The sequence below is a fragment of the Nerophis ophidion genome, linkage group LG10 (genome assembly GCF_033978795.1).
Source record: "Nerophis ophidion isolate RoL-2023_Sa linkage group LG10, RoL_Noph_v1.0, whole genome shotgun sequence".
NCBI lineage: Eukaryota > Metazoa > Chordata > Actinopteri > Syngnathiformes > Syngnathidae > Nerophis > Nerophis ophidion.
In genome coordinates, this window is record NC_084620.1 from 11,573,317 (window position 1) to 11,595,071 (window position 21,755).

Genomic DNA, 21,755 nt, shown 5'->3' on the forward strand with positions numbered 1-21,755 from the left:
ATGTTGCCAAAATTTTAAAGTTTTTCTTTAAAATTGTGACTTTTGTTCAGTAAAATTACGACTCTTTTTATAAAATTGCCAAAATGTTAAGCTTTTCTTGTCAATTTGCGACTGTTATTGAGTAACATTTTATCATAATATCGCACAAATGTTCAGATTTTCTTGTAAAATTTTGACTTTTATTATAATACTAGAGGTAGGCATTTTTCTGAGGTCTCAAGAAGGTAACAGATACAATAATGTGAGTGTGTGTGTGTGTGTGTGTGTGTGTGTCTGTGTGTGTGTGTGTGTGTAAAGTGGTACTACACACACACTTCACAAAGGAATGGTTGGGTGGGTGTGTTCTAGAGTGCAGTAAGGAAGGGAAAGACATTAAAACAAGCAAATCCCAAAGATTCCTTACCTGCAAACAACAAAAGAGCATTACCCAGATGAAGTGTTAAATGCACTTGGTAAAAAAGAGAAGACAGAAAGTAAAACGCAGGAAGAGTTAAAAGGAGCAGGAATTGTGCCGAAGGCTAAGAGGGAAGCAGAAATACACAACTCTGGGATATTTTGGGTGTTTTCCTGTTGATTCTTCGCATCAGACAGCACAGTAAGTATATCAACAATACATTCATATTGCCTTGATATCATTTACTTGATGATTCAAAATATTTTTTCTCCATATAAGTATCTTTGTGCGACCTATTTACCCATGAGTATCAGACTGTTATATGACACCAATATGTAGGACTAAGCCTGCACTCTTTCCTACGACCAGCAAGGGGAGACATTTCTCAGTGAAACTAGTTATCTCTTCATTATTCATTTGATTGACTCAATACCAGGTGTCATTTGCTACATGTCAACAACCATCTCCTCAGATGGAAATCTACACTGTCACTCTGGCAACGGGCACATCGGAGTATTCTGGCACTAACAACTACATCTATGTGACGCTGGTTGGGGTGATGGGAGAAAGCGAGCGCACTCTACTGGACAACCCGGGCCTAGACTTCTGTCGAGGGGCGGTATGTCACACAGCCAGCCGTTCAGTCCTAACATGTAGTAAAACTACAGGAATTCCCCATGAATTGATTGACGACCCTGCCCCCTCAGGTGGATGAGTACAAAGTAACCAGCCATACCGCTCTCGGCCCTCTGCTACTTGTCAGACTAGAAAAAGAGCGATACTGGGTGGAAGATAACTGGTTCTGTCGCTACGTCACTGTGAAACCTCCAATTGGAGACCAAGCGCTGACCTTCCCTTGTTACCGCTGGTTTGTGGGAGATGTTACAGTGGAGATAAGAGAAGGAACAGGTAGGGAAATGAGCAAATCGGACAGAATAAACTGTTGCTAAAAATGCACTTCTTTTTCACAGCCAAAACACATAGAGATGACTCCTTAGCTCTTCTCCAAGCTCACAGAAAAAGAGAACTTCAGGACAGACAGCAGACTTACAGGTCCTTCACAAACAGTACACCCATTAAGTAAGGAAAATTCCTCTTCACTTTTACTAACATTATTGTGTCATTATGTGTGTCATTTATTAGATGGCTAACGTGGGCGACTGGGATACCACGATGTATTGATGCTAAAACAGAAGCGGATTTGCCACAAGATGCTCGTTTTGACAACGAGAAGAGAAGTGACTTTGAGTATTCATTACATTTTGCGTAAGTGCTGCACCACAGGTTAAGGTAGGAAACAAGTTGCAAATGAAAATTAGAGATTCATATGTACCTCCATCTCCCTAGCTTGTTGGAGTTGTCGCTTAAGAAACTCGCCATCCGTTTTGGGAAATCCTGGGAGGACCTTGAGGATTTCAAACAGATCTTCTGGAAGCTCCGAAGCCCAATATCTGGTAGGATAGATCCCTTGAAAGTACGCTCCCTTACAAATTACACCTTTTACGTACCTGGGAATTTTCGTTGTTTGAGTCAGAGTACTGCATGGACCACTGGAAGGAAGACTGGTTCTTTGGTTACCAGTGTCTAAATGGCTCCAACCCCAGAATGATCCGCAGGTGTAAGAGGCTACCAGAGAACTTCCCAGTCTCAGCTTCCATGGTGCAGAGCTCATTCCCTCTTAGAACTAACCTGAACAAAGAACTTAAGGTCTCATCTTTCTCTGCACCATTTGGCAATGTCATTATAATCTTTACCTTGACAGTCTTCATTCATCTCTGTTCAGGCGGGTAACATATATTTGTTAGATTATATCATCATGGAGGGGATTCCCAGCAACACGATCGAGGGTAAACCACAATACATTGCTGCTCCCCTCTGTCTCCTTTACCAACATCCAGACCAGGGGCTCATACCTATTGCTATTCAGGTACCAAGCATCCATGTCTTTTAGTGTAAGAAAACAACAAATGAAGTATAGCGATGTATTCGGATTTATTACTTAGTTGTTGTTGTTGTCACTTCTGATATATATAGCAGCAAACTCTCTAGTAAGTACAAGTGAGTACTTAAGTTGACTAACCAATATCAACCCTAGCTGGGTCAAATTCCAGGCTTGGACGCACCCATTTTTCTGCCTAAAGACCCACCTCTCGCCTGGCTGCTGGCAAAGATGTGGGTGCGTCACTCAGAGTTCCAGATCTTCCAGGTGCTATCTCACCTGCTCAGGACTCACTTGGTGGTGGAGGTGTTCTGTGTGGCTACGCTGAGACAGTTGCCAGCCGTACATCCCATTTATAAGGTACATATGCACAAAGAACTAATGTTATATTGCACCGCAATGTAAAGACACTGGCTTATATTTGGTTAAATTCAACACTGCAGATGCTGGCTCCCCATCAGCGCTACACACTGGAAATCAACTGTCGGGGGCGCGCTCAGCTCATCTCATCAGATGGCATCTTTAAACGGGTCAGACATGAAAATGTGCTTCTATTGGTCAATTCAGTACCAAACGGGGCTCAAATGTTGATCGCTAAAACTATAAAAGAGGGCTATCATAGAATAGAATAGATAGAATACAAAGTACTTTATTGATCCCTGGGGGAAATTCAGCACCACAGTTTGCTCACAATAGACAATAATAATAATAAATATATTAATAATATATATTTTACATATATTCTACATTTAAGTGCAGTCAAGAAGGACATATGCATTATACAGTCTGATGGCTGCCGGTAAGAAGGACCTCCTGTTTCGTTCCGTGTTACATTTTGGGAGTCTGAGCCTTCCACTGAACGTGCTCATTCTCTCCGCAAGGTCCGAGTGTAGTAGGTGGGAGGTGTTGTCCATGATGGCTAGGAGTTTTGCTGGACGACTTCTCTCTGACACCACCGCCAGAGAGTCTAGCTCCACTCCCACCACGTCACTGGCCTTGTTTACCAGTTTGTCCAGTCTTTTTGCGTCCCTCGCTCTCAGCCCTTCGCCCCAGCAGGCCACGGCGCACAAGAAGGCGCCCGCCACCACCGACTAGTAGAACATCTTCAACATCTTTATACAGACGTTGTAGGATCCTAGCCTCCTGAGGAAGTAGAGGCAGCTATGTCCCTTCTTGTAGAGGGCCTCAGCGTGTTTTGACCCATTCAGCTTGTCAATGTGTACACCGAGGTATTTATAATCCTCATCATGGTGGTCGTGTAGGTTGTGTCTACAGGTGGTGATGGTCTGCTCATTCTGGCCCAGAGAGAGTACAAAGATCTCACCTACCGCTCACTCCAGCCCTTCCTTGATTTTGCTGATCGAGAAGTTTCTCACCTGCCAAAGTATTTTTACAGAGAACACAGTCTCATGCTGTGGGAGTCAATACACAGGTAGCTAGTGTTTGTGTTACTGTACTTGTACAACCACTGCAGTATGAATTTTAAAATCATTCTATCAGTTTTGTCTCAGAAATGGTGAGCCTGTACTATCAGTCCGACCAAGATGTGCAGCAGGACTCTGAACTCCAAGAATGGGTCAAAGATATCACGCAAGTGGGCTTCACAGAGCTCCCCAACTTTGGTCAGTTTTACATAGCACCAATAATCTTTCTTTCATGGTGCTCAGGCTCACCTTTCTATCTGAAACCAGAATGTTCAAAATGATTTGGTGAATGCATTGCAGGTCTTCCGAGTGAGCTGAGCACCAAAGCGGAACTGTCTACCTTGCTTGCAGTGATCATCTTCACCAGCACAGTCCAGCATGCTGCTTCTAACAATGGGCAGGTACACAAAACATGACCTACTTCAACCTTCGTCCTTTGTGTTCCACTCTAAAGTTGTGCTCTTTTGTTTTTGTAGTTTGACTGGTGTGCATGGATACCAAATACTCCTTGCACCATGAGACAACCACCACCGACAGACAAAGACGCTGTTACAATGGAAATGATCATGGCCACCCTTCCTGATGTCAGTCAGTCATGTGTGCAGATGGCTATCACGTGGCACCTGGGACGAGCACAACCTGATGCAGTAGGTCAACGAGGCTTTAAGTTGGAAATAGCTTCTTCCTCTTTATACTCACTCAATATTTGTCTTCTACCTAGATTTTTTTGGGCGACTACACAGAGCAGCACTTCAGTGAGGGGCGAGCTTTGGAGCTAATTAACAAATTTAGAAAGGATCTGAAAGAGATTGAAGCCCACATCTTAAATCAGAATGAAGGACAGGAGCTGCCCTACCTATTCCTACTGCCCAGCCGTGTAGAAAACAGCATCACAATATGAACAAATCTTCACCTCAAGTATGAAACAAAGATTTCTTATTCTTTTTATATAAAGAAATATATTATTACAGTACTCCATTAAGTACATGTTAATAGTGTACAACAGCATATTATAGCAAAATGTAGCAATAGTTGACAGTGACAATTGACCAGAGTCACTGTATGCATTCTAAAGTCCCTTGAATGCGGTGTGAACCTTCATTCTTGTTACCCACTGTGTAAAACGATTATTCAGTTCCTGCACTTCTACAGTATATTTACACAAGTGATGTCTTCTTTGTTTCTCTACTTCCAAATTGACTTGACCTTTTTAAAGATGGACTTGATAGCTGGTTTAGTGGCTTGGCTGTCTGAAACCGTGTCGAGAGTGGTACCAGGACAACAACCAACCTCCAAATTATTTGGGCGTATCTTCCTTGAACGTCTCATTTTCCACCTTTTCCACAGAGACTTCCTCTTGGAATGAAGTCCTTCAGGTTGCATGTCTTCTTTTAGAGTGTCATCTGATAATTGATTCTTGCTTCCTCTCCCTTTTATCAACTGGTAGCTGCTAGAAGAAGCAATAGAGGTGGATCCAGTGTACGGTGAGTCTCGCGGACCAGTTGAGTAACCGTCAAACTCATCCTTGGACTGTTTGATGTCACTACAAATCGGCTTGCCTGTCATGGCAACACTCTCTAAGGATTCCACTGAGCTCCTTTCAGGGACGTATACACGGACAGCATCACAGAGACCTTGTCTGAGGGAATTTTCTAATTTTTTGGAAAACTCCTGTCTGAAGATGTTCTCAAAGATACTGTAGATGTTGTGCTCATTTGCATCCCCCTCAGACTGGAGAAGATTGAGCCCACTGGCTTTCTCTTCATCTGTCTCTGTAGCTCCCAGTTTACTGTCTGGAATGGATGCCAAGCCAATAGAATGGCAGGACATTTCTTCTTCTGCTTTTTCATTGGAGATATTTGGAGTTGGTTGTTCATAGCGGCATGTATTCTTGATCATGTTTGCCTTCTCAAGGGGGAATGAAGTTGGTGTGGTGGAATGGGATTTAGAGGTTGCAGTTTCCACAAGAGTAGAAAGCCCGGAGCAAGATTCTTCCTCAAAGAAGCAAAACTTCTCCACGGCCATTTGTTCAGAAATATTCTGAGGTTTCTCCACTTTGCTGTCACTTGTGATTGGGTTTGTTTCTTTAACAATGGAGGATGGATCTTCTGCAGAACCTCCAAGCTCGGCATCCTCTAAAGCGCCTGAAGTCCCAGACAATGACTCTTCTTCATCCTCCTCTTCTTCCTCTTCTTCGTCCAAACTATCATGATGAAAAGCTTTCTCGGCTTTTGTCTCATTCTTGACTTTGGCTTTCTTGCCCTTCTTCTTGCCTGAGCGAGATTTCCACATGGACTTCATTTTTTTAACAATGGTTTTGCCGGCTGTCTTTGTAACTTTGCTGGCTGAGTCAATGGTGTGAACAACAGGCTGAATAACATGGCTGATGATATTTTTGGCTTTCTCGATGATGGGAGAGGAGGTGGAAGGAAAAGGCACTGGAGAATCTGCCACCCCTGTGTCATCCAACCCAGAGGTGGATCCAGACTCAGATATCCAACTATCTTTCCTTGCTTGTTCTTCAGAGGCATCTGGAATGTTCTCATCCATCACATTTAATGAAGAAGTGGAAAGCCGTGGGGTCGACTTCACCTCAAGTGCGGAGGCATTCTCCGCCGTCTCATATTCATGAAGAGGTATCTCGTTTCTGAAGACATTTGCCTTTTGAAGGGCGGATATAATAGGACACGAACAGGGAGCAGAACGTGTCACCCCAGCGTACCTCGATGTGTTGGCTGAAGAAGAAGCTGAAGAATTGGCCTCTCCTGTCTCCTCTAAAATGGGGGACAGCCTGGGGGTCAACTGTTTTTCAAATCTGCAGAGTTCCTCCACTGCACCCTCATCCAATATGTCCAGGGGAAAGTATTTGCCGTCTATTTTGGTGCTCATGATCAAGTTTGAAGATGAACTTTCCTCTGCAGGTCCCTCTGTTGCCGGTGCAAGCCTTGATATAACTGGAAAATCCTGATGTTCCTCTTCTTTGCTGATTTCCTTATCAGACAATGAAGAAGAATGGGAAGCAGATGGAACCTTCACTTCAGTGTCTTCTGAAGTGGGCAGAAGACTGGAGACCGGTCCTCCCTCAACTATTTCGGACTCCTCCTCTGCCTCTTTATCTGAATGATCTGTGATATCTTCATCCTTCCACGCTGACCTGACTTTTTCTATGGTGTCAACCACAGGCTGAATCACATGGCTGATCATACTGATAGCCTTCCCAAGCATAGGTGAAGAGTCCTCTCCCTTTGGTTCTTCATTGCTGTACTCTAACATATTACTGTCAGGCCGCTCTTTCTCCTTAGATGACATTAAATAGCCCTCCTTTCCTTCAGGAAGGAACTCTTTGGGATTCTCAGCACTCATGAGCCTCTCCGAGAAAAAGGTCTTGAGGTATTGCTTGATTTTATGCTGAGTGATGATGCCGTACGACGACTCGTCGATATAAACATTTGTAGTAGAGCGTTCTTCTGCATCCCAGAGGGCAATCAGCTGTCTCAACTTTGCAATGTCTGCTATGCTCTTCTCCACGATGCTCTTGATGATATTGTTGATTTTGTCATCCCTCTCTTTGTCCATTAGGCTTGAGGTCATATTCTAGTGAACAAATACAACACACATCTAAATAGCATGCCAATTATTTTATTGAATAAATGATGCACATTGGCATGGGGTTATTTTATTACCTGGTTTACTTCCGAAATGTTCAGATGGTCGCCAAACAACCCCCGTTGTACAAAAAAATCTTTCAGGCATTTCTGAGTGTTGAGAAGGTCAAAAATACCGTATGGGGACAACTGGCTCTTCTCTGTGATTTTTCGCAGATGAGCTTTGTTGTAACTCGCCGCCATTTTTGCTTCCATGGCCTTCATCCCTTGCTGAAGTACATTTTGTTTTAGGAAAACAATATTTGTGGACAATCACAAACCTTTGCTTTCGCCTGTTTGATCTGAGCCGTGCAAAAGAGATCGAAGCATGACATCGGCACATTTTGTCATGAAAGCATGACATCATCACCTTTTAGTCATCAAAGCGTGATGACTAATAATGAGATTCCAAATGAACGGGCACAAATAAGTTAAGTTTAACTCCAAAGCATCCAATTACCAGTCAGCAACAAAAATCTACAAAGATTACAACTTGTGTAAATAACTACTTTAGGTCAAACAACTCCTGCAGTTTTCAATTACAATGGTACCTCGACTTAAGAGTACACCAACTTACGAGTGTTTTGAAATTAGCCGTCTCATGGCTACTCCTATGCTTTAGGTTGTGTGCAAAAATGTAAAGTTATAGGCCTCCTCACCATTAGTTGGGATAGCGAATGAAGAGAAGAAGGGATCCACTCATATTGCTCCACCAGGTTGTCTACACGGTCGGTCATGTTTTTGATGATGTATTCCTTTAGCTCAATGAATATTATCTTTTGCTTATTATTCTCTGCCCTCTCCTTCACACACTTTATTCCTTCCAATGGTTGGAAAGCAAAGTGGTGTCGACCTCTAGCTATGAGCTAATGCTAGTGAGTAAGACCAGATGTTTTGAATGGATCTTACAGGATTTAGTGTGACAGTAAACCCTGTAAGAGCCCTTTAGGTCTGTGGTATGACATGAAAATTATTGTATGGTGTATTTGACGGAGAAACAGCTCAAAGGAGAAACCATACAAAGCCGCTATCCAAGGTATATGTTGGACATTATTCTTACATTACTTCATAAAACTACTGTAATTGTTTGTAGAACATTCTATTGTATTTTACATTCAGTATTTCTCATCTAAAAGTTTTTTTTCTTTCTATAAAGCATGTTACAATTCTGATATTTTGGGGGTGAGGCAAATACTGATTACATTTTCATATGTCCTACATATCCTTATCTTTATCCTTTTTATCTACTAATGGTTCTTACTATTTTACAAGTTTTATTATTTTCACTTTCCAACGTTCCTCAGAGGGAGCCATCTGCTGTGGGGGCCCTTTATGTCAGCATACTTGTGGCCGTGGTCTGATGACCTCCTGGTGCAGATGGCTCCTGTGATAGTGTTTACTCACATGTCTCCTCTGTACTCAGCCATGCATTCATTTGATCATATAGTTGCGTATGGGTGTGTGTTTGTGTTTGGTATAAGTGTCTGTGCGTGCGTGTGTGATAATGATCTGGGTCGTTGGGGTATTGTTTTCAACTTTGTAAAGCATTTTGCGTTGCATTTCATTTGTATAAAAAGCGCTTTATAAATAAAGTTCATTCATTTCAACGGGTGATGTTTATTTGAGATACGAGTGTTTTGAATTGTAAGCTAGGTCACAGAACCAGATAAGCTCCTAAGTGGAGGTACTCTTGTAAAAAAAGATGAAGTTGTCATTCAACTTTGCTGTCGTTATGAAATCCATCGATCCGTCCATTTTCTACCGCTTATTCCCTTTTTTGGGGTCGCGGCGGGCGCTGGGGCCTATCTCAGCTACAATCGGGCGGAAGGCGGGGTACACCCCGGACAAGTCGCCACCTCATCGCAGGGCCAACACAGATAGACAGACAACATTCACACTCACATTCAATCACTAGGGCCAATTTAGTGTTGCCAATCAACCTATCCCCAGGTGCATGTCTATGAAATCCTATTCTATCTTAAAAAAAATAAGTCTCTATTTTACTTGGGCAATGTATTCAATGTTTAGGTAAATTCAAGTGGACATAAACATATTTCAATTATAATTATGTTCATTTTAAGTAAACAGAATTCATCGATCCATCCATCTTCCTCTTTTATAGGAGCATCCTCGATCAGTACAGCCGAGGGTTTGATGAAACAAATCCCAAGCAAAGCTATTGGTGATATTTTCAACAAAGATGGTGTACACATGCAATTTCAAAGAGGCAGCTGTCTGAAAACGGAACTTTTTCCTGAAATGGTCAAGGTGTAACCACACTGTAGGAGGAATCTAAATGCAAGAAAACAAAAAGGTCCAACTCACTAACATGATGACACACTCAACACGACCCCAAAAACGGCCAGTTTCCGTCCACAGATCAATCCACGCATTATAGTCTTCTACCGGACGACACGCACCTGACCTCTGACACTGGAGTCTTGGGATAGCACATTGCAATGCAAAACAAATGTTGTTAACAATACAATTTCAAGCTAAAGGGGCTGTTGTCAACTTGTACACGGTTGTCTAGGGGGCGCTAATAATATATTGACAACTAAACACAAATATGGCATGTTTGCCAAAAATAGCGGAAAATTATTACGCATATATCATCAGGTGAAATAATAGCAATATTATGGAAACCCATAGTTGAGTTTGAGTTTATTTCGAACATAGAAGCATACAACATGATACATCACAATTTCCAGTTTCTCTTTTCAACATATTCAAAAAGGAGTAGGAAGAAGCAGAGCTTATTTAACCCTACGCCTTTTCTTTTACATAACAGTTGCTAAAACTTTTGTTCACGTCTTGTTCTCATTGTCTTCACAATATATTCATTCCATAAGTATTCATAATAAAAAATAATATATTGTCTTCACAATATATTCATTCCATAAGTATTCATAATAAAAAATAATAATAATAATAATTGTTGAAGTAAATTTTATTCCATATGATGAGATAAGTAAGATTATTTTGAGAATGAAAGAATGAATGGGTGAATAAATTCAGAATGTTTATCATGGTTCTTCTTTTTTGTACTTTGTAAACACTTTAAGTTTGAAGAGTTTCTTGAAGTGGATCATATTAGTACATTGTTTGATTGCTTTGCTTAATCCATTCCATAGTTTAATTCCACATACAGATGTACTGAAGGTCTTAAGTGTTGTACGTGCGTACAAATGTTTTAAGTTACATTTTTCTCTAAGATTATATTTCTCCTCTTTTGTTGAAAAGAATTGTTGTATATTCTTGGGAAGCAGGTTGTAGTTTGCTTTGTGTATAAATTTAGCTGTTTGCAATTTCACTATGTCGTGGAATTTCAGTATCTTTGATTCAATAAATAAAGGGTTTGTATGTTCTCTATATCCAACATTATGTATTATTCTAACTGATCTTTTTTGTAACACTGTTAGTGAATGAAGTGTACTTTTGTAATTATTTCCCCATATTTCTACACAGTAACTCAGATATGGTAACACTAGTGAGCAGTAGAGAATATGAAGTGATTTTTGGTCTAGAACATATTTAGCTTTATTCATAATTGACGTTTTTCTTACAACTTTATGTTGTGTATTTTTTACGTGAGATTTCCAGTTCAATCTATCATCAATATACCTAGAAATCTGGTTTCATTTACTTTCAATTTCTATTCCGTCTATTTGTATTTGTGTTTGACTTTCTCTTCTACTGTTACCAAATAGCATTATTTTAGTTTTACTGAGTTTCAATGATAGTCTGTTTTTGTCAAACCATTTTTTAAATTTGTTAATTTCTTCTGTTATTTGTATTATCTTCTGTGTGTTTTCTCCTGAACAAAACGCTGTTGTATCAGCCACAAATAATACTAACTTTAAATCTCTTTTAACTTTACAAATGTCATTTACATAGAGATTGAATAATTTAGGTCCTAGTATTGATCCCTGAGGTACACCACAGGATATATTTAGCGTTGCAGAAGTGTGTTCGCCTAGTTTCTCGTATTGTTTCCTGTTTGTTAGATAACTTCTTATCCAGTTTAAGACTAACCCTCTGATGCCATATCATTCTAGTTTTTTGATTAAAATATTGTGATTAATTGTGTCAAATGCTTTAGTTAGATCCATAAACACTGCTGCCACACATTTTTTACCATCTCTTGCATTGGTAATTTCTTCTGTAATTTCAGTTAAAGCCATTGAATATGAAACATTAGCTCTAAATCCATATTGGTTGTCTACGAGTATTCTATTTTTATTTATGAAACTCTCTAATCTGTTATTGAACAGTTTTTCAATGATTTTAGAAAATTGTGGAAGTAAAGAAACAGGTCTATAATTTGTAAATAGATGTTTGACTCCAGTCTTATAAATTAGTGGAACTTTAGCTATTTTCATTTTGTTTGGAAATGTACCTGTTTGAAATGATAGGTTACTAATATACATTAATGGTCCTGAGATCTCCTCAATGACCTTTTTTATCGTTTCCATATCAATTCCGTTATAATCAGTTGAAGTCTTAAATTTACATTTTTTCACGACTGTTACTATTTCCTCCTGTGTCACATTACTGAGGAACATGGAGTTGGGATTTCGCTCTATAGTATAGTCCTCAATTGAAACTGGGTCTGGAATCCTTCCAATTTTGTCCAATATTTACAAAGTAATTATCAAAGTGGTATGGATCGATACTCGCGTGATACCATCTAATCCATTTCCTACCACTTGTCCCTTTTGGGGTCGCAGGGGGATGCTGGAGTCTATCTTAGCTGCATTCGGGCGTAAGGCGGGATACACCCTGGACAAGTCGCCACCTCATCACAGGGCCAACAGAGATAGACAGACAACATTTACACTCTCGTTCTCACACTAGGACCAATTTAGTGTGAAGTGTATGTATTTGGAGGTGGGAGGAAGCCGGAGTACCTGGAGGGAACCCACACAATCACGTGGATAACATCCAACCATGCCCGGGGATCAAACACAGGACCATCGTATTGTGAGGCACATGCTAACCCTTGTTCCCACATGATACAATCATTATTTTTCAGTTGATTCTATTTTTGTTGACTTTAAAAATATCGAATTGTATTTACTTGGTTGTCGTATCGGTACCAGTATTCGTAGTATCGCCCCCTCCAGGTTGACTGGCCGCTAAGGCGTACGTTGCGTTCAGGTAATATCGGAAATAATAATCTCTTACCACTTAACGACTGATCACTTTAACATATTCAATCTTACTGGACAAATGTGAACTAAATTATACTATTTGGACCAATTGTATTTGTTAGTTGAAAAGGTTATGCTTCAATCTAAAATGAAGTTTTAGATTGTTCATATTTACGAGGGACGGCGAAGACCGCATCAGTCTCCTACTTGTATTCCGTTTCAGGACACAGTTTGTGTATTTCTCGCCGTAATGTAACAATTGACGGCAGTCGAAGCAATAAAATCACGATGCAAAGTTTTGTTTGGATGCTGGACTCCTCCTGACGGTGACAAAAACAGCAGAGGAGACTGCTAGCTGTTAGCTGTAGCTACATTGTTGTTAGCATACTCGCTGCCGCCCAAAAAGCGTCACTGAACCCAAGCCGTTTTCTCCCTCGCCCGGTGACGTAAAGATGACATCGGCTTCTACCAAAGTAAGTCATTGGGACGCAAACGTGTCGCTTTGGGGAAAGAGTAGAACTTGTCCGAGCTGCTCACCTAGCGGGCGAGTCGGTCAGCAGCAGCACGAGCTCTTAGTGCGCGTGCAGCTCTGGACTGGAGACATTATTTGGATTCAACGTTAATTTGGCCATTCATGTGTTTTGTTGTTATTAAACTATTTGAACTCGTCGTTTCAGTACTTTGAAGGTTTCCATGGCAACAACTGTATCATCCCTCTTCTCACTTTTTATTATCCATCCATCCATCCATTTTCTTCCACTTGTGCGAGGTCGGGTTGCGGGGGCAGCAGCCTAAGCAGAGAAGCCCAGACTTCCCTCTCCCCAGCCACTTCGTCCAGCTCCTCCTGGGGGTTACAGAGGCGTTCCCATCCCAGCCGGGGAACACAGTCTTCCCAGCGTGTCGTGGGTCTTCCCTGTGGCCTTCTTCTTCTTCGGACGTGCCCTAAACACCTCCCTAGGGAGGCGTTCGGGTGACATCCTGACCAGATGCCCGAACCACCTCATCTGGCTCCTCTAGCAAATTCTTCTATTCATATTGTTACACTCCTGACATGATGCTTAACGTAAATAACCGCCATAACCACAACACCAGGGGGAGCTCCACAAACCACGTTAAACCCAGATTCCGATCTAACAAAGGTCTTAACTCATTCTCTTTCTATGCCACATCAATGTGGAATGCACTCCCAACAGGTGTAAAAGTAAGTGCATCTCTATATTTCTTCAAAACCGCTCTAAAACAACACCTCCAGCCAACTTCAACCCTTTATAATCCGGGGAGATGGGCTGTAAATGGAGGAGGGTATTAGTAAACAACTTAATGTAAATAATCAAATGTACTTCTAATGTATTTACTTGCTCTTATGCTATCTGAACTCACTATGTTCTCTGCTGGCTCTACATATCCTACTAAGTGAGACCAACACTGTTTCAATGTACATTTCTCTGTTGATGACTGAAGTACTGATATCAACCAAAGCTCCTCATCCCACCCCCCGGATTGTAAATAATTCAATGTATATACTATGATGATTAACCTGTGTGATGACTGTGTTATGCTGATAGTATATATTTGTACCATGAATTGATTAACGTGGACCCGACTTAAACAAGTTGAAAAACTTATTCGGGTGTTACCATTTAGTGGTCAATTGTACGGAATATGTACTGAACTGTGCAATCTACTAATAAAAGTATCAATCAATCAATCAATGCACGTCGAAACCAATGGATTGATTTTGGTTTGTGTGTTTGCAGGTAGGAGAAATCTTCTCTGCAGCTGGTGCTGCTTTCACCAGACTTGGAGAACTCACCATGCAGCTTCACCCAATGGCCGAGTCCAACCTTGCAAGGTAAGATGCATATGTTACAAGTTTGATCCCTTTTTTTTTTTGCAGGGTTTTATTTTTCCACGATCCCTTACTAGCATTAAGAAGAAACTGCACTTTTGGGGGAATTTTGTCTATCATTCACCATCCTTATGTTCCTTTTATTATGCATTCCAGCTCATAGATAAACACTACCAAAAGTCAGCTAACAATGGAGGTAATGCAATTAGCTCTATTCCACCCGTAAAGCGGTTTAAAAACATGTTCATTTAAAGAATAAGGTGGCGCATTAATTCCACAGAGGCATCACAACATTTTCTGTTTTCCTTCAACAACTACTAATCATGGCAGACTTTACAAGAGTCCTTTTTCGACAACTATTTCGGGACAAATGACGATCCAGAAGCAGTAAGAAAAGTAGTTATTGGCTGTCCTCAAAGTCGCTAGATTTTGATTGATGGCAACTTGTATTAGTAGATTGCACTGTACAGTACAGCAGTGGTCCCCAACCTTTTGTAGCTGCGGACCGGTCAACGCTTGATAATTTGTCCCGCGGCCCGGCGGGGGCGGGGGGGGGGTTCTTTTAAAAAAAATCTTTTTTTTTTTTCTTTGTCATGAAAAAGGGAGATTTTTGTCATGAAAAAGGGAGTTTTTTTTGGGTTGTGCACTAATTGTAAGTGTATCTTGTGTTTTTTATGTTGATTTACTAAAAAAAAAAAATTTAACAAAATTCAAATAAAAAAATAAAATAAAAAAATTATTCTGCGGGCCGGTACCAATCAAGCTGCATGTACTGTACTGCAGTACAGTATATATTCCGTACAATTGACCACTAAATGGTAACACCCAAATAAGTTTTTCAACTTGTTTTAAGTCGGGGTCCACGTTAATCAATTCATGGTACAAACATATACTATCAGCATAATACAGTCATCACAAAAGTTCATCATCAGAGTATATACATTGAATTATTTCCGATCCAGGGAGGGGTTTGGGACGGGGGATGGGAGGGGGGGTGGTTAGGTTGGGTTGCTATCAGCATACTTCAGTCAACAATAATATCATCTAAGAAATGGACATTGTAACAGTGTAGGTCTCACTTGGTAGGATATGTACAGCAAGCGGTGACCATAGTGAGCTCAGAAAGCATAAGATGGTGTCATTTGCACTTTTTATTGCAATGGACACTGTAGGAGAGATACTAAAGTGAGTTAAAAAAAAAAAAAGAAAGATAAATATGATTAAAACTGCATATTAAAATTAGAAAATTCTAGTAAAAAGTACCAATGATTGTCACACACACACTAGGTGTGGTGAAATCTGTCCTCTGCATTTGACCCATCCCCTTGTTCACCCTCTGGGAGGTGAGGGGAGCAGTGGGCAGCGGCGGTGTCGCGCCCGGGAATCATTTTTGGTGATTTAACCCCCAATTCCAAACCTTGATGCTGAGTGCCAAGCAGTGAGGTAATGGCTCCCATTTTTATAGTCTTTGGTATGACTCGGCTGGGGTTTGAACTCACGACCTACCGAGCTCCGGGCGGACACTCTAACCACTAGGCCACTGAGTAGGTGGTAAATGTATTTCTTAGTTTTTTAGGTTGGTTTGTTTTAATCAAATTTGTTCTGCATTGTTAAATGGTAAGAGTATCAAATTTGATCAAAAAAATGGAGGGTTGTCATATTAATTTACAAATCAAATTTGGATGTTGATGAAATTCAGAGGTTGCAGTGATTTATGACTCAATTCTACCTGTAAATAATTTTAAAAATGCATTCAGAAAACGTCAACAATACTTCATTTACGTTCCGTAACCTGTATATTAACCAAGCTGTAGCGAGATTGTTATTGTAAGAATGAACAATGAGAAACTCTTCTGTATCGCAGTAACCTATCGGTGTGCTTCAGTGTTAGCCGTAAAAGCTAAATACGGAAAGAGATAAGATAACTTCTACAAGAACAGAAAACTCGTTTGAGTTAGTTATGCACAACACTGCGATAGAACAACAATTTGTACTGACTGAAAAACATGAACATCATATTACAGTTTCTGTAAAGTATTAGCCCACATTTCATGTTTTGTTTGTACACAGCTAGCTAGTCAGAAAGCGTATCTACTGTAGTTGTACTAACATGTGCTGCGTAAGCAATCCATTTATGTCAAAATAGCTTGGCTCCAACTTCCATATTCATAGCGTCAAAATAGCTTTCATCCCCCTCTCCTGGCTTCCGTCCTCTCCAACATCTCACTTTTCCTTCTGCTGGCTTCTATAAGCAGCAGTATATTTAGCTTTAAAAGTGTAAGGTTGTAAATCCTCATTTGTCCAAAAATAGTCGTCTTTGATGTCTGTTACCAAGTCTGCCATGATTAGAATACACTCGTGTTAGATTCCGGAAGTAGGAACACACATGTTGTCATAAGTTAGACGTGCGCTGTTATGTAAACCGAAATCAATGTGCGGCATAAATCTGTCCCGGAAATATTTGAAATGATCAAAATACGGTAAATATTAAACATACTACATATTGTTATAAATCTGTCTGTTACTACATTATATATAGACTTGTAGTTTGTATTTAAAACCATTTTTTAGAGTGCTTTGGAGGCTACAACGGTGACTCCCATTAGCCGCATCTTTCAAGCGTTTTTTATCATTTTTAAATTGGTTAAAAAAAAGTGTGTTCTTGTCTTTCATAATGATTGTGAACAACGGGCAAAATTAAAAAAAAATGTGCAGTTCCTCTTTATATTAGATGAAATATTAATCATAATAATCACGCAGGTAAAAAACAAACATAAGACGGTCGGTGCAATTAAGCGTCTTTTTTACGTCAGCTCCAAGTTGAATGTCAAAGTTCAACAACTTCTCGGTTCATGGCCCCATCCTTCTGATACACATGTGAGAGGCATGATTTATAATCTAGAATGAACTTTTACCAATTTAAGAGGCGATGCAGCAGCTCACCAGCTCAGTATGTCAATAGTTGCATAAGCTAGCTATATCTCTGCGATCACAGCATCACTAGAAGTAATTCCTCGGCGTTAGCACTTATAATAATATTACTAATTCTTGGTTATTAATTCTGGTCACAACAAGTAAATGTTGCCCCGTTAGCCACCTGGTACTAGCCCTATATTACAAGTTAGAATTCATAAAAAAAGAAAGACGTGTTTTTTTGGTCAGTTTCCTCTTAAAATGCCCTAAAATGTCTTATTTGTGATACTTTAAACCAGGGTAATGAATCAATGTGGAATATCAGTCTCTTTTATTCTACAGGTTGCCTCTGAAATCTTTATTGGCTGAGGAAATATTAAATCGGTGGCGGTGCTTCAATTTGTGAATTTCTTTGCGAATACTTATTTTCCCAGTTTGCACCATGGGAAACTAGGATGATGTACGATAAACATTTAATGTAATGAAACCTTTACAACAGGTGTGTCCAAACTTTTTTCACCACCGGCCACTCACTAAAAAAAAAAATCAAAAGATGCAGGGTTCATTTTGTTACTTTTCATTTTTAAAATCAATACATATATAGATTTATTTTTAAAGAAAAAACAACAGCCTGCATGTAAGCTTTTAGTGTCAATATATTTACTTTTTTTGTTCACATTGCACCTGTTTGCTTTATTATTTTTCAGAATGTGCCACACAGGTCGTTACATTTTTCTGTACCGGGCTTTTCACAATTGTATGTTTTCTAAGCACCCGCCCTGTTGTATGGTTTGAGTGAATCGACTCGGAACTGCAACTTCCCCTGGATTTAAAGCTGCAGCACTCGTTTACCCGCGCAGACCATGTCATCAAACCACTTTCAACTTAAGTTACCATTAAAAAAAAAAAAATTACACCATATACATTTTCTCGTAAAAAAAAAATCCACAGACAGGGATCTACTCTCTGTATTGTACTTTTGATGGCTTTCAGTTTGACGTTTACATACATTTATGTTTGACTACACACTCGCCAAATATGAAACATATTAAAGGCCTACTGAAATGAGATTTTCTTATTTAAACGGGGATAGCAGGTCCATTCTATGTGTCATACTTGATCTTTTCGCGATATTGCCATATTTTTGCTGTAGGGATTTATTAGAGAACATCGACGATAAAGTTCGCAACTTTTGGTAGCTAATAAAAAAGCCTTGCCCGTACCCGAAGTAGCAGACGATGTGCGCGTGACGTCACTGGTTGTAGAGCTCCTCACGGCCTCACAGTTTACAATCATAGCCACCAGCAGCTAGAGCGATTCGGACCGAGAAAGCCACAATTTCCCCATTAATTTGAGCGACAGTGAGAGTGAAGGACGAGAAGAAGAAAAAAAAAGACGAGGGCAGTGGAAGCGATTCAGATATTAGACACATTTACTAGGATAATTATGGAAAATCCCTTATATGCTTATTGTGTTACTAGTGTTTTAGTGAGATTATATAGTCGTACCTGAAAGTAGGTGGGGTGTGGTGACCGCCAGTGTCTCTGAGGGAAGCCATGGAGGAGCCAAGAAAGTCGCAGCTGGCTCTTTGACAGCTGCAGGAGGAACGACACAAGCTCCGCTCATGTCTGCGGTAAGAGACGACTTATTACCACAATTTTCTCACCGAAACCTGCCGGTTGACATGTGGTCGGGAACCATGTTCGCTTGACCGCTGTGTTCCATATTAAAGCTTCACAACCAACAAAGAAACACCGGCTGTGTTTGTGTTGCTACAGCCGACTGCAATCCACCGCTTTCCACCAACATCTTTCTTATTTGTAGTCTCCATTATTAATTGAACAAATAGCAAAAGATTCAGCAACACAGATGTCCATAATACTGTGTAATTATGCGATCAAAACAGACTACTTTTAGCCGTAATTGGTGCTGGGAGAACATGTCCGCTACCACCGGTGAGGTCACGCGCACACGTCATCATTCCGCGACGTTTTCAAATTTAAAATTGCAATTTAGTAAACTAAACCGGCCGTATTGGCATGTGTTGCAATGTTAATATTTCATCATTGATATATAAACTATCAGACTACGTGGTCGGTAGTAGTGGGTTTCAGTAGGCCTTTAATGGAAGGAGTCCAAGTGACTTTACTTGCTATCTTCCCCCAGTGGTCAGACAAAGAACCCAGTGAAGAGGAAGTATGACGAGATGCCTCGGACCTGCATCGCCGGCCCACAAAAGGCAGTGAAAAAAGCTGGCGTCGCCATGGTGACATCGGGCACTCCCTCCGCCACCCTATCTGTGCCCACGCCTCACGTTGTCACAGCGACAGTCCAGCAAAGCAGCCAGCCCGCCACAAAGAAGCGGAAAACGGCAGGTGAGCGCGAGCCTCCTGTTCCCTCATTACGCTGCTAAAAGCATGTTATTCAAGTGTGTACGTGTGCATGTGAAGATGTGACCCTCAGTGCTCTGAATGACTCGGACGTCAACAGCGATCTTGTGGATATTGAAGGACTGAGCGAAGCATCCACATCCAAAAAGATCAACTTCGATCAAGGTGACTTTAAATGTTGTACCGTTCTCATTAATGCGTTTTAACTATGGAATGTGACTCTATAGCAGCTGTCAACTATGAATAACTACTTCCTAGTTGTAGTATCTACTGTAGTAAGTTCAGAATTGAGTTTTCTGAAATTGTACATTTAAAATGCACTTGGAAGGTATTCACATGGAATAAATTCATTTTTGTCCTCAAAATTCAACAGACGATACTCCATAATGACAGTGTGAAAATGTTTTTTTTTTTAATTTGGAAAATTATTTAAAAAAATCTGATGTACATAAGTACTCACAATACTTTGTTGATGCACTTTTATGCTGTAAACATACTGTAACAAAATGTAAAAAAAAGTGAAGCGCTGTGAATACTTTCTGAATGCACTGTACCATTTTAGCTTAAAAAGCAAAACCCTATGCACACATGAAGAAATATTGCTCTTGTTTTGCTGTAGATACCTTAAACTTGGACTCCGGTCTCATCATGAATACCAGCGATATTCCTCTGCTGTCCCACTGACCTTGTGCCGCCTCCCTGCCCCAAAAAGGAGTCATCAAGCAAGCAAAGACATTAGCGCGAACATTTTTTTTGTATTTATTATTGTCTTGCTTTCTGACATTTCCTTTTGCAAAGAGAAAAAGCAATTCCAGAATACAGTTTGTTTCATATTATCCAATAACAGCAATTTATTTGTCAATCTGAGACACTCAGGTGGGGGACACATTTTCAAGTAATAACACAGAATAAATTCTGCATGACATTTTTACTGGATGGGTACCGTTTTTGCAAGAATTGTACAATACACTGGTGATACTGTAGTGCAGGTGTGTCCAAATATTTTCTACCACATTCCAAAATTAGAAAAAAAATGCAAGAGGTGGGACTTGAAAACATTTTGTACAGTAAAGATGCTGAAAAACAATCCAATGTATGTCAATAAGATATCTCAACGAAACATACACTTTTGCAATTTTGTATCAGTGAAAAAGCAAGTTTGTGTCATACGATCTAATATTTAAATTATTATTTTTTTTTTTACCATATGCATAAGAGGAAAAATACTAAAAATGGCCACACTTGAGACACTCTAGTGCAGGGGTCACTAACCTTTTTGAAACCAAGAGCTACTTCTTGGGTACTGATTAATGCCAAGGGGCTACCAGTTTGATACACACTTAAATAAATTGCTAGAAATAGCCAATTTGCTCAATTTACCTTTATTAAATAAATCTATATAAATAATAAAATGGGTATTTCTGTCGTACATTTTTTTTCCTTTTACGGAAGGTTTTATGTAGGGAATAAAAACACTTAATTGAACGCTTTAAAGGAGGAGAAAACACAAAAAAAAATGAAAATTAAATTTTGAAACATAGTTCATCTTCAATTTCGACTCTTTAAAATTCAAAATTCAACCAAAAAAAAGGAAGACAAAAACTAACTAATTTGAATCTTTTTGAAAAAATAATTTATGGAGCATCATTAGTAATTTTTCCTGATTAAGATTAATTTTAGAATTTTGATGACAAGTTATAAATAGGTTAAAATCCAATCTGCACTTTGTTAGAATATATAAAAAATTGGACCAAGCTATATTTCTAACAAAGACAAATCATTATTTCTTCTAGATTTTCCAGAACAAACATTTTAAAAGAAATTCAAAAGACTTTGAAATAAGGTTTAAATTTGATTCTACAGATTTTCTAGATTTGCCAGAATAATTTTTTTGAATTTTAATCATAATATGTTTGAAGAAATATTTTAAAAAATTCTTCGTCGAAAAAACAGAAGCTAAAATGAATAATTTAATTAAAATGTATTTATTATTCATTACAATAAAAAAAAAATACTTGAACATTGATTTAAATTTTCAGGAAAGAGGAA

At 39.6% G+C, this 21,755-nt stretch overlaps 3 protein-coding genes across 8 annotated transcripts in view; 2 read left to right on the forward strand and 1 right to left on the reverse strand.

Annotated features, from left to right (window-relative positions):
• Window positions 1-10,280, reverse strand: part of LOC133560149 (uncharacterized) — a 36,082-nt gene extending 25,802 nt beyond the window's left edge. For all 3 annotated transcript variants that reach the window (XM_061912343.1, XM_061912341.1, XM_061912342.1), the window contains exons 1-4: window positions 9,727-10,280; window positions 7,441-7,632; window positions 1,903-7,351; window positions 1,728-1,845 (exon numbers count right to left, since the gene is read on the reverse strand). In XM_061912343.1, coding sequence (XP_061768327.1) covers window positions 4,943-7,351; window positions 7,441-7,632; window positions 9,727-9,732 — 2,607 coding nt within the window. In that variant the 5' untranslated portion in view covers window positions 9,733-10,280 and the 3' untranslated portion in view covers window positions 1,728-1,845; window positions 1,903-4,942. The remainder of the gene's footprint in view (window positions 1-1,727; window positions 1,846-1,902; window positions 7,352-7,440; window positions 7,633-9,726) is intronic.
• On the forward strand, window positions 297-9,810 carry alox12 (arachidonate 12-lipoxygenase). Of its 3 annotated transcripts, XM_061912345.1 has the most exons (16): window positions 297-595; window positions 867-1,013; window positions 1,102-1,303; window positions 1,366-1,447; window positions 1,538-1,660; window positions 1,742-1,848; window positions 1,929-2,101; window positions 2,178-2,321; window positions 2,490-2,693; window positions 2,777-2,863; window positions 3,596-3,765; window positions 3,834-3,955; window positions 4,058-4,158; window positions 4,234-4,404; window positions 4,479-4,675; window positions 9,524-9,810. In XM_061912345.1, exons 2-15 carry the CDS (start codon window positions 867-869, stop codon window positions 4,656-4,658), a joined length of 2,013 nt encoding a protein of 670 aa, XP_061768329.1. In that variant the 5' UTR covers window positions 297-595; the 3' UTR covers window positions 4,659-4,675; window positions 9,524-9,810. The 3 variants fall into 3 exon arrangements, with proteins under 3 accessions (XP_061768329.1, XP_061768330.1, XP_061768328.1); XM_061912346.1 differs by lacking the exon at window positions 9,524-9,810 and having other exon boundaries at window positions 831-1,013; window positions 4,479-9,008; XM_061912344.1 differs by lacking the exon at window positions 9,524-9,810 and having other exon boundaries at window positions 4,479-9,008.
• A 2,227-nt stretch (window positions 10,281-12,507) lies between the features above and the next one.
• Window positions 12,508-21,339, forward strand: LOC133560153 (chromatin complexes subunit BAP18-like). Of its 2 annotated transcripts, none has more exons than XM_061912351.1 (5): window positions 12,508-12,561; window positions 14,312-14,406; window positions 19,483-19,691; window positions 19,767-19,871; window positions 20,326-21,339. In XM_061912351.1, exons 2-5 carry the CDS (start codon window positions 14,369-14,371, stop codon window positions 20,388-20,390), a joined length of 417 nt encoding a protein of 138 aa, XP_061768335.1. In that variant the 5' UTR covers window positions 12,508-12,561; window positions 14,312-14,368; the 3' UTR covers window positions 20,391-21,339. The 2 variants fall into 2 exon arrangements, with proteins under 2 accessions (XP_061768335.1, XP_061768334.1); XM_061912350.1 differs by lacking the exon at window positions 12,508-12,561 and adding an exon at window positions 12,653-13,027.
• The last annotated feature ends 416 nt before the right edge of the window (window positions 21,340-21,755 follow it).